Source organism: Polypterus senegalus, chromosome 11, assembly GCF_016835505.1.
Source record: "Polypterus senegalus isolate Bchr_013 chromosome 11, ASM1683550v1, whole genome shotgun sequence".
Taxonomy (NCBI): domain Eukaryota; kingdom Metazoa; phylum Chordata; class Cladistia; order Polypteriformes; family Polypteridae; genus Polypterus; species Polypterus senegalus.
Genome location: NC_053164.1, coordinates 86604580 through 86619284, shown reverse-complemented (window position 1 = coordinate 86619284; position 14705 = coordinate 86604580). Strand labels below are relative to the sequence as shown.

At 36.4% G+C, this 14705-nt stretch overlaps 1 protein-coding gene across 1 annotated transcript in view; it reads left to right on the top strand.

The window, feature by feature from the left end:
* Positions 1–13363, top strand: part of LOC120539269 (glycogen phosphorylase, muscle form) — an 89769-nt gene extending 76406 nt beyond the window's left edge. The window contains exons 18-20 of the mRNA XM_039769186.1: positions 771–905; positions 10909–10975; positions 11268–13363. Coding sequence (XP_039625120.1) covers positions 771–905; positions 10909–10975; positions 11268–11417 — 352 coding nt within the window. The 3' untranslated portion in view covers positions 11418–13363. The remainder of the gene's footprint in view (positions 1–770; positions 906–10908; positions 10976–11267) is intronic.
* Positions 13364–14705: the final 1342 nt, after the last annotated feature.

Genomic DNA, 14705 nt, shown 5'->3' with positions numbered 1-14705 from the left:
TTAATTTACATTTTTAAGTAGACCTGACCAATGACAGTAAGAGAAAAACCACCTTGTTAATTAGCTGCTCTGAATGTGTATGAAATGGAATCTGTCCTTTGGATAACTACATTGAAAAAAGGTGATGCATTTAAGTTATAGTGAAAATAATCCTGTAATCCTAAACAGTAATCAGGAAAAAGTAACTACATCTGAGTGTTAGTTTGGTAACATTCTGAATAGTAACTGTCAAAAATAATATAAATGTTAAGGGGGGAAGAACATGTTAATGTATTCTAAGCAAAGCATGTGTACTGTATCTAATTCAGTGGATTGTTAATCTTGTGGAGTCCGCACAGGGGATTCCTTCTATGATGAGTTCGTTACACCTCTTATGGAATTAGGTATGTGATCCACATTATTGTTTACATGGACAATCGAAAGGTTACTTTGAGGTTGTAATGCTGGGATTTTATTAGCTAGAAGTCGAGGTAAAAATGGTAAGGACAATATAGAAAGATGTATAAAATTAGCAAAATGAAATAAAAATATTACTTTTCCGTTTCACTGTATTTCATCATGCTTTGTACGCTGAGCTTCTCATACTTAATTTGTACCTTTATTCAGTCATCTTAACCTTTTACGGCATGTCTGGTTGTAGTGGATGTACCACTTCAAGCCAGCTTTTGCAATTGCATAAATGTAAAGGAGTTATTAAACAGATATATGTGTATTTAATTAGCCAATTTTTCCCCTAGTTCTGAAATGTATTGTTTTTACTCATTTTGCAGATACAATGCTAAGGATTACTATGACCGCATCCCAGAATTGAAGCAAGTCATCGACCAGATTGGTAGTGGATTCTTCAGCCCCAAACAGCCAGATATGTTCAAGGACATGTACAATATGCTCATGTATCATGACAGGTACAAAAAATAACTGTCACTTCAGATAGTCATCATTTACTGAGTTAGTATGATGCATGTGGCTGACATATGTCGGTCATGTTCCACATCATATATTTGACTTCCACATGACAGAATGTTTTTGGTCTGCTATATGCAATCATTATAACCTCATTGTCAGAACAATATTGGTGTAGGGTCAGAATACACGTCAAATAACCTTCTGAAATGTTGACTAATTTGTAGATATGATAATTCAAGACCTGAAAGATTTATAATTTGTACACTGGTTTTCTGATCTCAATATTTTCTTTGATTGAAAATATAATTTAAGATAGTCACAACTTATTGCAGTTTTTGAGTTTTTTCCATTTGCTATTTATCATTAAAGAAAAATAAATAAATAAATGAAAATGATCAATGTCTCCTACATGCAATACAAAGCCAAATGTCACAAATAATGCTATGTATAATAGAGCTTTTACAAATAAAGTGAGTACTGCTGTGCCAGTTTCTGGAAAACTATCTGACATATGACAAGCTATCTCACACCGAAATCAATTAATTTCATTGCGTTTGTAACTGTCCAGTTCATTGGTAAACAGTTTAACAGAACAGCAATTCACACAACAAAAGACGACACTCAAACAGAAAATCGGCTTAAAAAAAGAGGAAAAATATGTACCCTTTAAAATAGGAGGATTTGGTTTGAATGTCACAGAAACATTTTTGTCATGGTAACATTTTTCGGTAAACTATAAAAATGGTTTGCCACGTGGTTTACTAGAATAAACATGAAAGTACCACAGCATTGACTCATTATTTAGGCCTATCTCATAAAAAATAAATACCACATAGTAGAAAGTATGCATTCATGTGACATAACGTTCAGCTGCTCTAAGTAAAAATAAAACAAAAATCTATTGATGATCAGTAGAGGTTCACAGGCTTAGGCCTGGGATGACCTCTTATTAAAGGAATTAAGGATTATTAGATCATATTACCTTTTATATATTTGTTCGGAAGTCTCTCATTAGGTGACAAAGAATGCAATTCTAAATAGCTAAGTGCTGCCTGAAAAGAGACAATCATGTCTTTATTTTCTGTATCATCAAGCCATAGAAATGTCTAGTCACACCAGATTAGAAAATCATCCTCAACTGGACCAAAATACTGTACATTTCATTCTTATTAAGTCATGCAGTCATCTTCAATTTGTAAAATGTATATATTGTCCTATTTACTTTGCCATCTGTTCATATGCAAAATATAATACAAGTGAACAGACACACACCCATGGAGCCCTAACTGACAAGAACAGCCAGTCAGACAGGCAAGCATTTACTTTCACTTTTCTTTAACTGGGCACTGTCTGTTAAAATTGTCAGTTACACATTCCACTAAATTCAAATCTAGATAAGCTGTTCTGTAAGAGGGTAGAGTTTGTAACTCTGATATCCAAAGCAGATAAGCAGTCCAAACATAATGCCTAAAATTGGACTCTGTTCCTCATAGGCTTGGAACACTTCCAGTAAATTTTGTGTGCTCCATATCTGCTCCAGTACCCAATTTTAAAGTGATTGCAGATTTCTTTTTATCTGACATATTTTCATCAACAATTTGACCCTATTAGTTGATTAAGCAATAACCCTCTGCCAGAATTTGACAGAACAGAACACTTTTTAAAACTCCCCGTACATTAATGCAGCACAATGTCTACATCTGAATGGGTTTAATGATACAGTCTTGATGAAGCAACATTTGTAACCTGGTCAGAAATGCATGGCTTTGGCTTTTAAGGTCAAAGGACAATGAATGACTGTCAAACTTCTGTGCTTAAAGGGCAGACTGACCTTTAATTAGTAACTCCTATGTTCTTTCACACCTCTTTCTTAGCCCAGGTCATGTACAGTGCCTGTCCAAAATGTCAGAGAGGTCATCCTGAATCTTCTGTTTCAAAGATTTGTTATTCATAATTACAGCAGTAACCCTCTCTGTTAATGGAATGCCAGCTATTAAGGGTTTAATGTCTATTGTAAAGTATTTCTAATATAGTTAATGTAACAACTTTAAGTCATTTAAAAATGCTGTAGACTTTAAGCGGAGGCTTTAATGGCCAGAATGCAATTGATTGAGTGTGATTATGGACTTAAATATGAATCTCACTAGTGCTTCAGATCTACAGAAGAGTGATTTTGTGTGACCTCTTAACCATTTTGGACAGATGTCCCCAAGGACCAGGAGTTACAAAACTGGTCTTAAATTGCGAGAGATTTTTTTTAGATCAATTGCATGTTTTAGTAGTACAAAATATGTTGTACATAAAAAGGTCAAGCATACCAAAAGGAAACAAGATCAGAAACGTCAACCACATTTAATTACATGATTTTTGCCTTTATGTTGTTCACCAGCAATTTCATTAAAAGCTTTAGTGAAAACCATCACTAAGAACGAGAGTATATGACATCAAGTATCGAATTTAGACAGGAAATGGTTTTGATAAAAGTGCTGTAGCTCCTGGAGTTTGGTGGTGTATTACATGGTATTCTTTTTCACTTGCTAGTTGCTTTAATGCAGTTATGTACTGTTAATTTCAGACTTGTAAAAGTGAGTATCTAGCAGTGACAAAGGTACTGAGCTGATCCCATGCTTCACACATGTCTAGTAACTAAATATAAAACAGCTTACAGTGGGATGCAAAAGTTTAAGCAACCTTGTTAATAGTCATTATTTTCCTGTATAAATCGTTGGTTGTTACGATAACAAATGTCAGTTAAATATATCATATAGGAGACACACACCGTGATATTTGAGAAAGTGTGCAATAATTGTTCAAACAAAATCAGGTAGGTGCATAAATTTGGGCACCACAAAAAAGAAATGAAATCAATATTTAGTAGATCCGCCTTTTGCAGAAATTACAGCCTCTAAACGCTTCCTGTAGGTTCCAATGAGAGTCTGGATTGTGGTTGAAGGTATTTTGGACCATTCCCCTTTACAAAACATCTCTAGTTCATTCAGGTTTGATGGCTTCCGAGCATGGACAGCTCTCTTTAACTCACACCACAGATTTTCAATTATATTCAGGTCTGGGGACTGAGATGGCCATTCCAGAACGTTGTACTTGTTCCTCTGCATGAATGCCTTAGTGGATTTTGAGCAGTGTTTCGGGTCGTTGTCTTGTTGAAAGATCCAGCCCGGCGCAGCTTCAGCTTTGTCACTGATTCCTGGACATTGGTCTCCAGAATCTGCTGATACTGAGTGGAATCCATGCGTCCCTCAACTTTGACAAGATTCCCAGTCCCTGCACTGGCCACACAGCCCCACAGCATGATGGAACCACCACCATATTTTACTGTAGGTAGCAGGTGTTTTTCTTGGAATGCTGTGTTCTTTTTCCTCCATGCATAACGCCCCTTGTTATGCCCAAATAACTCAATTTTAGTTTCATCAGTCCACAGCACCTTATTCCAAAGTGAAGCTGGCTTGTCCAAATGTGCTTGAGCATACCTCAAGCGGCTCTGTTTGTGCTGTGGGCGCAGAAAAGGCTTCCTCTGCATCACTCTCGCATACAGCATCTCCTTGTGTAAAGTGCGCCGAATGGTTGAACGATGCACAGTGACTCCATCTGCTGCAAGATAATGTTGTAGGTCTTTGGTGCTGGTCTGTGGGTTGACTCTGACTGTTCTCACCATTCGTCGCTTCTGTCTATCCGAAATCTTTCTTGGTCTGCCACTTCGAGCCTTAACTTGAACTGAGCCTGTGGTCTTCCATTTCATCAATATGTTCCTAACTGTGGAAACAGACAGCTTAAATCTCTGGGACAGCTTTCTGTATCCTTCCCCTAAACCATGATGGTGAACAATCTTTGTCTTCAGGTCATTTGAGAGTTGTTTTGTGACTCCCATGTTGCTACTCTTCAGAGAAAATTTAAGGAGGTGGGAAACTTACAGTTGACCCCCTTAAATACTCTTTCTTATTATAGGATTCACCTGTGTATGTAGGTCAGGGGTCACTGAGCTTACCAAGCCAATTTGAGTTCCAAAAATTAGTTCTAAAAGTTTTGGAATCAATAAAATGACAACGGTGCCCAAATTTATGCACCTACCTGATTTTGTTTGAACAATTATTGCACACTTTCTCAAATATCACGGTGTGTGTCTCCTATATGATATATTTAACTGACATTTTTTATCGTAACAACCAACGATTTATACAGGAAAATAATGACTATTAACAAGGTTGCCCAAACTTTTGCATCCCACTGTAATTAGTGTTGTAAGGATGGCAGTGTGACACAAGAGGAAAACGGCTCATATCTTGTCATATCACTTGCACAAAGTGTGCTTTTTCTTGTCCTTTTTGTGTGGTTTTATCTCGGGCTTTGAATGTTCTGTGCTTTCCAAGTAGAATTGCACTCTGCAATGATATTAGGTACAGCTTGTATTTCTCTTGCTTAGTGTGGTGACATTCTTATTCAATTGTTTTCTCCAGATGTTAATACAAAAAAAAAATTATTCAATTTGTTGCGACAGGCCACAGCTGTCCTGAAACCCCAAATGCAGTGACGTGATTACAGAAAATAAATGAATATTTCTTATTAAGGCAACAATAGCCCAGTGGAATTAACGTTTAACAATTATAAGATATTTGTCAATCTATCATAACAGAAACTAAATAAGCTTCTGTACAATCATTAAAAATGGCTTCAATTTGTGTTTCAGACTTTTTTTATTTATTATGAAGTGCCAGTTTATGTTAAAAAACAGTGTTAGTTTCCAGGCTATTGGGATTTCACATCAGGTCTGAACATTTCATGATTCAATTTGCACCCACTAGATGGCAGTACTACATTTGCTATATCCTGTAAATCTGTGTAACGTGTTCTGTGCCCATAAAAAGTATTCACCCGCTTGGAAATTTCTACATTTTTTTCCTATACAACATTGAAACACAGTCCATTTTATTAGGTGTTTTTGATACTGATCAACAGAAAAATACTTTTTAATGTCAAATCGAAAATAGATCTCTGCAAAATGGTGTAAAATAATTACAAATAAAAGAAAACCGAGTAGCTGATCAGAGATGCATTCAGTCCTTGTAACGTGACACTCCTAAACCATCACCAGTACTTCCAGTTGGTTTTAGAAGTCATATAATTAGTTCAGTGGAGACCACTGTCTGTATGTAAGGGGTTTCCACTCACTGTAGTCTAAATGCACCTGATTTGGACAGTCCAACTTGTGGTGAGTCAGTATTGTCGCCTGACATACACTATCACAAGGGCATTAAAAAGTCGGCCACTGAGCATCCCCTAGGGTGAATTAAATCAGCCATAAAAAATGAAGAGTGTATGGCACATCTGTAAATCTGCCTAGAACAAGGCATCCTCAAAAACAGACTAATTGTGCAAGAAGTCTAGTGAGGAAAACCACCATAAAGAAAGTAACTAAAGAGTAAGGCAAGTTTAAAAAAAAAAAAGTAAGTAAAGAAGACGTTATAAGCCACAGTGGCTCAGAATGGAGAAGAGACAACAACAGTTGCCCAGATGTTTTGCCAGTCACAGCTTTATTGGAGAGTGTTAAAGAGAAAGCCACTATTTAAAAAAATGCACATGACATCTCATCTAGAGTTTTCCAGAAGGAGATTCTGAAGTCAGCTAGAAATCTGTGGTCTGATGGCACCAACGTTGATCTTTTTGGCTATCCGACTAAAAAGCACAGCACATTATGAGGGATGCACCTTTCCCATATTTATAGGGTTTTTTATTTTATAGGGTACCGCAATGTTGTATAATGATAAAGTATAAAAACTTTTGGGGGGATGGGGTTACTTTTTATAGGTACTTTAGCTTCCGTCATGAATCGATGCCTTTGGCTTACTTGGTAGAGAGAGTTCTCTTTTCATTTCCATACAACAATAGAACAAGCGCTTGTGCACAATTAAATGGCCTCAAGTGTTAGTTTTCTGCCAATGGTAATTAAAAAATGAGTACTTCAGATTTTATGTTTGCTTAGAGTCTAATGATTTGCAGGATTATTTACTCAGATTTAGACTGTGTGACATTTGAACTACTTTACTATTACAATGAAATAATGTTTATGTGTGTAATATTTGCCTATTTAGCCAATGTTTTATGTAGTTTATTTTCGTTTGTTTATCTTAAGAAATATTTTACTTTTTACCTGGAATTATGAGAGGCTGGTAGCAGTTCAGCCTCCAAAGATGGCAAATCTAGTTTTAATAAATGAGGCATTTAGCTGATCACCAACACACACTAAATTAAAAATGTTTGCATGGTTGCCAGGCTGGTAGCACAGTATTTTTTGATAAGAAAATAAGCAGCTTATTAGCTTGACACTTCTGACAGTGTTGTCATGTGCATAGTAACATGAAATGCAAGGTTTGAGAAGGAAAGTCTGCAACAACGAGTATTATGAACGTTGTTTCAGATGCCAGATACTCTTGATCATTGACTTGAATTTCTTTTGCGCAGTGCAGAGAATGGGGATATTATGGTTTAGTTACTGACAACACACCCAAAGTACTAGTAGCATTTTTAGTCAGGCTGCACCTTTATTTTCCCATAAGCGTGGAACAAGATTGTGAAACATTAGGATAACTGAACTACACTTGTTTTTAAGAAACAGAATATTACAACTTATTCATAAATTTCAGAATTAAACTACTATGCAGATTGTCCTGTACTTACTAAGGATGCCAAGTGTCCCGATACATACACCTAAAACAGGACACAGTCAGCGTCATCATTTGTTGCTCAAATATCCAGCTAATTTGAGTCCATGACTAAGCTGTATTTTTTTCATTGCTTCCTTTGGTATTTTGCAAATAATTAACTTTTGCTGTTGGAGGTGTGACACCAGGAAAACTGCACTAAATTATTTAAAGATTGTTAATAGCCATTTTTGTTTTATTTATGCAAAACTTTTTAAGCCTAACATTATTAACCAGGTCTGTGGAGTCGAAGCCGGAGACAATTTTGGGTACCTGGAGTCGGGGTCGGAGTCAGGAGAAATGTACCGACTCTGACTCCTAATAAATTTAAATTGTAATGGAAAAAAAAAAATACAGCAAGTTCAAATGTCCCATTTCATAAACAATAGTCATAAATAAGTACTTATCTGGTGTAAGAATAAAGCCCATTGCATAGTTGTGTTACTACTAGTGTGAAGTTCAGCTGAGCTATTATACAACCTGATATTCACATATTTTAATCTGGATTATGGTACATTACAAAAAGTGGTTTCATTTTATTTCAGATATAATGTGTTTAACAAGCTCATTTGAGTGTAAGCAAGCGTAACGATGTAGGTGTGTGCGATGGCCTGATGTGTGTTCAGGGGTTCTTGTCTTTTGTTTAAACTGGCCAATACGGTAGAGAGTCAGCTTTCCAGCCAGTAGTTCTGTGGTTAAATGACATTTATGTTGCCTTACTTCAATTAACATGGAAAATACATTAGCATATTAAATACGTCAGAGTCGAGGAGTCAAGAGTCTGAGTCAGAAGTACCAGAAACTAAGGAGTCGGAGTCGAAGGATTTCTCTACCGACTCCATAGCCCTGTTATTAACTGCCATTTTATTGACATCAGATTTCATTTGGCATTTCAAGCAAGATGAACTCATGTAGAGGAAATTAGTAACACCCTAAACTTTCTATAGTCAGTTTACAGTGTTATTGTGTTATAATCCTTTGTCAAAGTGAAGTCCTCCCTTTGAATGGACTGTGGGTATGTGTAAGAGAATTGGCGCAAGTTTCTTCTTCAGCTACAAAAGTAGGCTTTTGGCAATAGCTTAGGCAGAAGTAAATTTGCCATCACACAAATGCGTTTTCCGCCGTGTTGGAGTAAAGGCTAAGCTGCCATTCTAAAAGTGCCTTGGTCTACCTGCCATCAGTTAGTAAAAAGTCGAAACATTATCACATATCACAGAGCGTCTCTCGAGCCAGCTTGTATTCTTTTTCCTGTTCTTATAAATACTTTGAATTGTGTTGTTGAGAATTACGGCTGGTAAACAGCTACTTGATTTGTATTTCCTGTCATTTTGTTTGAGACTTTAGTACATTATATGTAAATGAACAGTTACTGCCACGTATACACTTTCACTAACTACAGTACCTAATGCTGAGATGTTAAAACCATAGTTTACAGTATTGTTAAAGTAGCCATATGATAAACTATAACTGAAGAGTATCTGATTTGAAGAAACAAAATACTTAACTGCTAAGTATAGGATATGGTTTAATTTTTCATTAAATAATTTAGATATTTTAGAGAACATATTAAAATATCAAGCTAATCATTTTAACACATAGCTCTTCATTGTTATTATAAAAAACTGTGTATCATACTCTCATCTTTATAATAAAAACAGAACTGTTCTTTTTTTGAAATTGCATTTCAACGTGAGCCTTATTTTACAGCATTACCTGGAATAGCCAGGGTCCTACTCCATCTTTTAAATGCAGCTTCCTCTGGGAGATGCACTGTGTGGTATGCAATGCAGCTGCAAAATGATGGAGTGCAGGGAGAAAAGCTATCACTCAGCCTTCTACTTTACGGAAGGGAAATCTGCACGCAAAGAACACAAAGCCAAACTATACTGGGGGGAAAAAAAACGAGAATTCATCTTCCCCTGTATAAAAAATGTAAGGAGTGACAGCCTTCATGGACCCACAAAGGGAGTTATGCATGTGGCAGTTGGGGAAAGTACAGTATGCTCTTCAAGTTTATATAATGCATATAACATGTAATGCAAAAAAGCACCAACTGCAATCAAACCTGTATGTCCATATAACACAACTCATCTCCACCCAGAGGACCGATTTTGTTGAAATTTGGCACACTTATTTTTCAAGGACATTTTCTGGGAAGGTTCAATTTTCATTGAGATATCTTAATTATGGAACACTGTACACAGTTTTGAAATTTCAAACTCTCCAATTAAAAAGATTTGGTGAAAAATTTTCATTCTTAAAACAAAGAAACATTCCATGCAACTTCATTTAAGGATTGCTTCACTTTATTTTCACTTCACTTATATACATATGCATTTTCCTCTTTTACTCGTCAGACTCCTGGTGGCAAAACAGATCCTTAATACAAGTTAGTCAGGTGCTGGGAAAAGCCTGCACATAAGAGGAAATCAATTACACAATTTGTCAAGTGAATAAATATGTATTCAATATTTATGTTATACTAAAAATCCCCTCACTGCTGCATTTTCTGCACATTACAATAATTCTGCATTTCTCTAACACTATAAAGTATTGGCAAAGCTGCGGATCAGCTCTTCATCATGGTCTGAAGCAGCTAACAATTATAACTTGGGACTTAAACATATTTTAATTTTTTGGATACGCCTTTTAAAAATGCAATATTTAAGAAAGTTGAATTAAAATTTGTCATAGGTCCTTCACAGTGAACAGCTAACAATAAGACATCAATTGATGCCATTTCTATGTGACTTGAATTAGACTCTGCAGTGTATAAAAACTACTGAGCCACCACAAGCCTATTAGGGCTACATGATATCATAAAGTATAGTTAAAAAGCATATTTTTATGTAATCAGCTAACACATTATTGTATTCTATTATCGCTATAAATTTTGAACATAACTGTTACAAAACAATTGAAACTTCTTTAATGAAGTAACTAAAATATATGAAATGCTCCAACTATCATATCAGTTAACCAAGTCCACAAACACGCCTGAATGTTACTCCATGCATGCATTGTCTAACTTGTTTTAAATTTCTGATTAACCAAGGACATTCTAAAACAAAATTGAGAGGTACCACAAATGATCTGTGGTTTGCAGGCGCCCTGCCAGGAGTTTGTTTCCTGCCTTGCGCCCTGTGTTGGCTGGGATTGGCTCCAGCAGACCCCCGTGACCCTGTGTTAGGATATAGCGGGTTGGACAATGACTGACTGACCATGAGTGATCTTGTCTTTGCTAATTGCCCAAATGTTAATGATTTCTTGACTTTCTGCTTATCTTCAGGTTTAAGGTGTTTGCAGACTATGAAGCATACATCAAGTGCCAGGAGTCAGTGAGCGCACTTTATAAGGTGAGTGGATGAAAAAGGTTGAAACATTCCCTTTGAAGTCAAATTTCTTGATTTCTTTTTTTATTGAATGCTGTGTCAATATACCATCCCTGTGTTTAGCATACGCAGAATGGGTTGATATTTGAACACATCTCTTACTACTTAAGGCCTCTTCACTGAAATATTAGCAGTGGTGAATGCTAAAACGATACAGCCAATGGTGCCAGTAGGACATCTTTAGGCTTCGGCATAAATATTTTTTAAAAAAATGTCCCAGATATTAATTGTTTCCTTTTTGTTTCTCACTTACCAGAACACCAAAGAGTGGACCAAGAAGGTAATCCACAACATTGCTGGCTCTGGCAAATTCTCCAGTGATCGCACTATTGCTCAGTATGCAAGGGAAATCTGGGGTGTGGAACCTCACATGTCTAAGTTGGCTGCTCCTGATGATCCCCGCTAATCATTTAGCTCTTATCTGCCCCCTGCTTTGCGAAGATCGACTTGGGATTCTGCATATCATGAAAAGAAGACAACAAACTTTGTTGATTTTGGTTGTTTTGTAAAATTGCAATGTTGCATCAAGAGACTGTTGTTATCCCTTTTTAAAGGAAGCATAAAATTACTGCTGCCTGCTGGCTGAATGGCATTGAACATTTATAGGATCAATGTCATGGTTTTGGAGATCTGCCACAAAGTGACCTGGCTTTGCCAGATTCAAGAATACCTTTTTGGAACTATTTTGGTTTTACGTAGGAAAATTAATAGATAAATCTACATTTAGTTGGTGCTAAAACTGGTCAGTTATAGATGACATGTACCTTTAATAATGTCCAGTATAGACAACCTTAGGACATACGACATCGAATATTTATATAAAATATACATGCATTAAATCCTTTTAATTATTAATACCAAGTATTTATTGTTTAACAGTTGTAAAAAATGATACAGCAGTTAAAAAAAGAGTGTGAGGATTGTACTTCTTGTTGTATGCAGCCAGCAGGATTGTAGTGATAAAATGCTTCTTTTTTTGAGCGACAAAAATTGACGGTGCTTTTCGCTTGTGTGAGATAGGTCATTTTTATTGTTCATTAATGGCTGAAATAAGGATTTGCACATTGTTTTAGTTTCCTACTCTTTATTTGTCCCATTGCATCTAATGCCCCCCATCCCCGCGTTATGGTTAAGCAGGTAAGCTTTGATAAAACTGTTTTCTCCTCTGGAAATGGCTTAACAGATGGCTCTGGCTGACCCCCTCTTCTCTGCCTGCACACTGGCACAGAGGATACTCAAATGCCAAGGTGATAGCTGCCAAAATCAGTAGGGCTGACAGATCTTGTCCTACACAGAACACAGCAAAACACAGCTGTGAGTTTACCTCAGTGATCATAAGCTAAAAAGGTTGCTTACTGAACACATCTGCTTCAGTTAACCTTTCGCTGGCAGACATGTCTCTGTTCCATCTGTCCTGTAAAGGCCGTTAGACCTAATGTTTCAAGTCATTTTTTGTTATTGTGTCTGTTGTAGCAGGAGAAAACACTTGCCAGTGAATGTGAGGATCTGTTACTTTGTATGCACAATGGACACACTGTTAGGCAGCTCATCCCTCCGAAGCATGCATTTCCAACTTCTCCTTATTGTATAGGTATTAAAAGAACAATACTGATTTATTAATCATGGCTTCCAAAGAATGTAATTAGCCGAGAATAAACCTTGATGTCTGAAATCCTTTAACAATGTATGCCTTAAAATTTGGCTGACACTTCCTAACTGTGGAGATTGTATGGCACACATATGTTTTATGAAGATTTAAAAATTCAAGAACCCTTTATGTATGTAATTATACATTATGTTTCCAAACAGTGTGCAAGGACAGATATGCAATCATGAAGGTAATGTATTTCTTGGTAGACCTTGGGTTATGTCCTTTGAGTTGTATTCCCCAGAGCAGTAGTAAAGCTCAACAAGAACAAAACCTTGAGAAGAGTGTAGACATCTTCATCTTTAAGAAACTCCTCCAAAGACATTTTGACAGATGACTTAAATTCTCCATAAGATTCAACAATTACAAAACTGATCATGGAGTTGTCATGGCCGTGTTAGCTGGCTGCTTTACCAAATACTTTCAAAAACCTTCTAGCTGCCATCGTCCATGCTTCAGGATACATTTAAAGTCCCACTCTTTTTTTGACACTGCTTTTATCTTATCTGCTGCTATGACCATTATGTTCAGTGTTATGAATGGTACTTTTTGGTGAACCCTTTTGGTCCGTTGGTTCTTGTGCCCATACAATACTCGGAGGAAATGCCGGCTAATGGAAGACATTAAGGTTTCTTGAACTAATTAAGACAATGTAATAATATATGAATATTACATGAAAATAAATTTTAAAATATTGGTGGTTATTATTTGTGAATGTTTTGGATTTATTTAGAGATGATGATAGGAGGGCCAGTTGAATTCAGATTATTTGAATAATAAAATGACATTAATGCAGCAACAAACAGTAAAGAGAGAGAAAGTGAGAAACCTTTGAATTTTTGCTGTCATTTCCTGCCAGCCTGTCTCTTTGGTAGCACCTGACTGTTTACTGAATTGTGCTCCAATCAAAGCTTTCTTACCCCTAAGGCACATTACAGGCATAACTCAGTAGGTTGTGGTGTAAGTCAGTTATATTAAACGCACAGTAAACATACAAGGGGAAAAAAATGGTTGTAAATTTCAACTTTCTGATTTGTCTTAAAATGCGGCATGGTTGCATTTCTACGTTTTGTTTCCTTTTAATTTGCATTAGCACTTAACCTACCAGTGCTGTTCTACGGCTTTTGCTGCAACTCATTTTATATCCTTTCAGGGACTAGCAGAACAAGCTTGCAGAGCACTATTCTATGTACTTTTTTATTATTTCTAAGAGCACCATTTTCACTGAGAAACCCAATTAGTATGTGCAGCCTTAGCTGCTGAAACTTCCATACACATTCTATAGGACATTTCTAGTTACCTGCTCTGGAGGAAGTGCCTGATTTATTAGACAATAGGCTGGCTTTATTTGGATTTGTATCTCTTAATACTGGTTACTATAAACTCACCCATTTTTTTTTAGGGTACAAAAATGTTGACTTGATTAGATGATTTTGGATTATAAAATGTTTCTCTGCTCCTAAAATAACTTGAAAAATGTTTGCAGTTCCAAGGTCAAGCAAGTACAAGGAGACGTGAAGACAACCATCCATCCATTTTCATTACCTGCTTATTTTTGTCATTGTAATAGTAAAAGCAGCCGACGGACAAAGAAAATCAATTACTGAAGAAACTTTAAAGGTAAGAATATTAAACTGACCCAGAAGTTTACGCAATCAATAATGTACCTCCAAATGTCTAATAAATAAAATTCCTTTTTTTACTATTTTGGTTTACTTTGTTGGAATACTGACTCGTTTGTCTTCTGGCTGCTTTGGTTTTCCTCTATCATGTTAGTCAGTCAGCATTTTTATTGGTTTAATGTACATGATAAGACCTCAGAACTGAAAGGGAGGCTAAATAAAACAAAGCAAGACTTGAAAATGCAGCAGTGTGAGCAGGATTCGTTTTATATTTAGAAAAGCATACAGAGGCGTAAAGGCAATCTCAGTGCTGTGTGGTTTCTTGCATGCTGCTGTTCTTTATGTTATACTGCAGGTACACAGGTGGATGAGTAAGCTATGGCAGGCCAGGGCCACATCCTGTAAAGAAGAAGGTGACCAAACT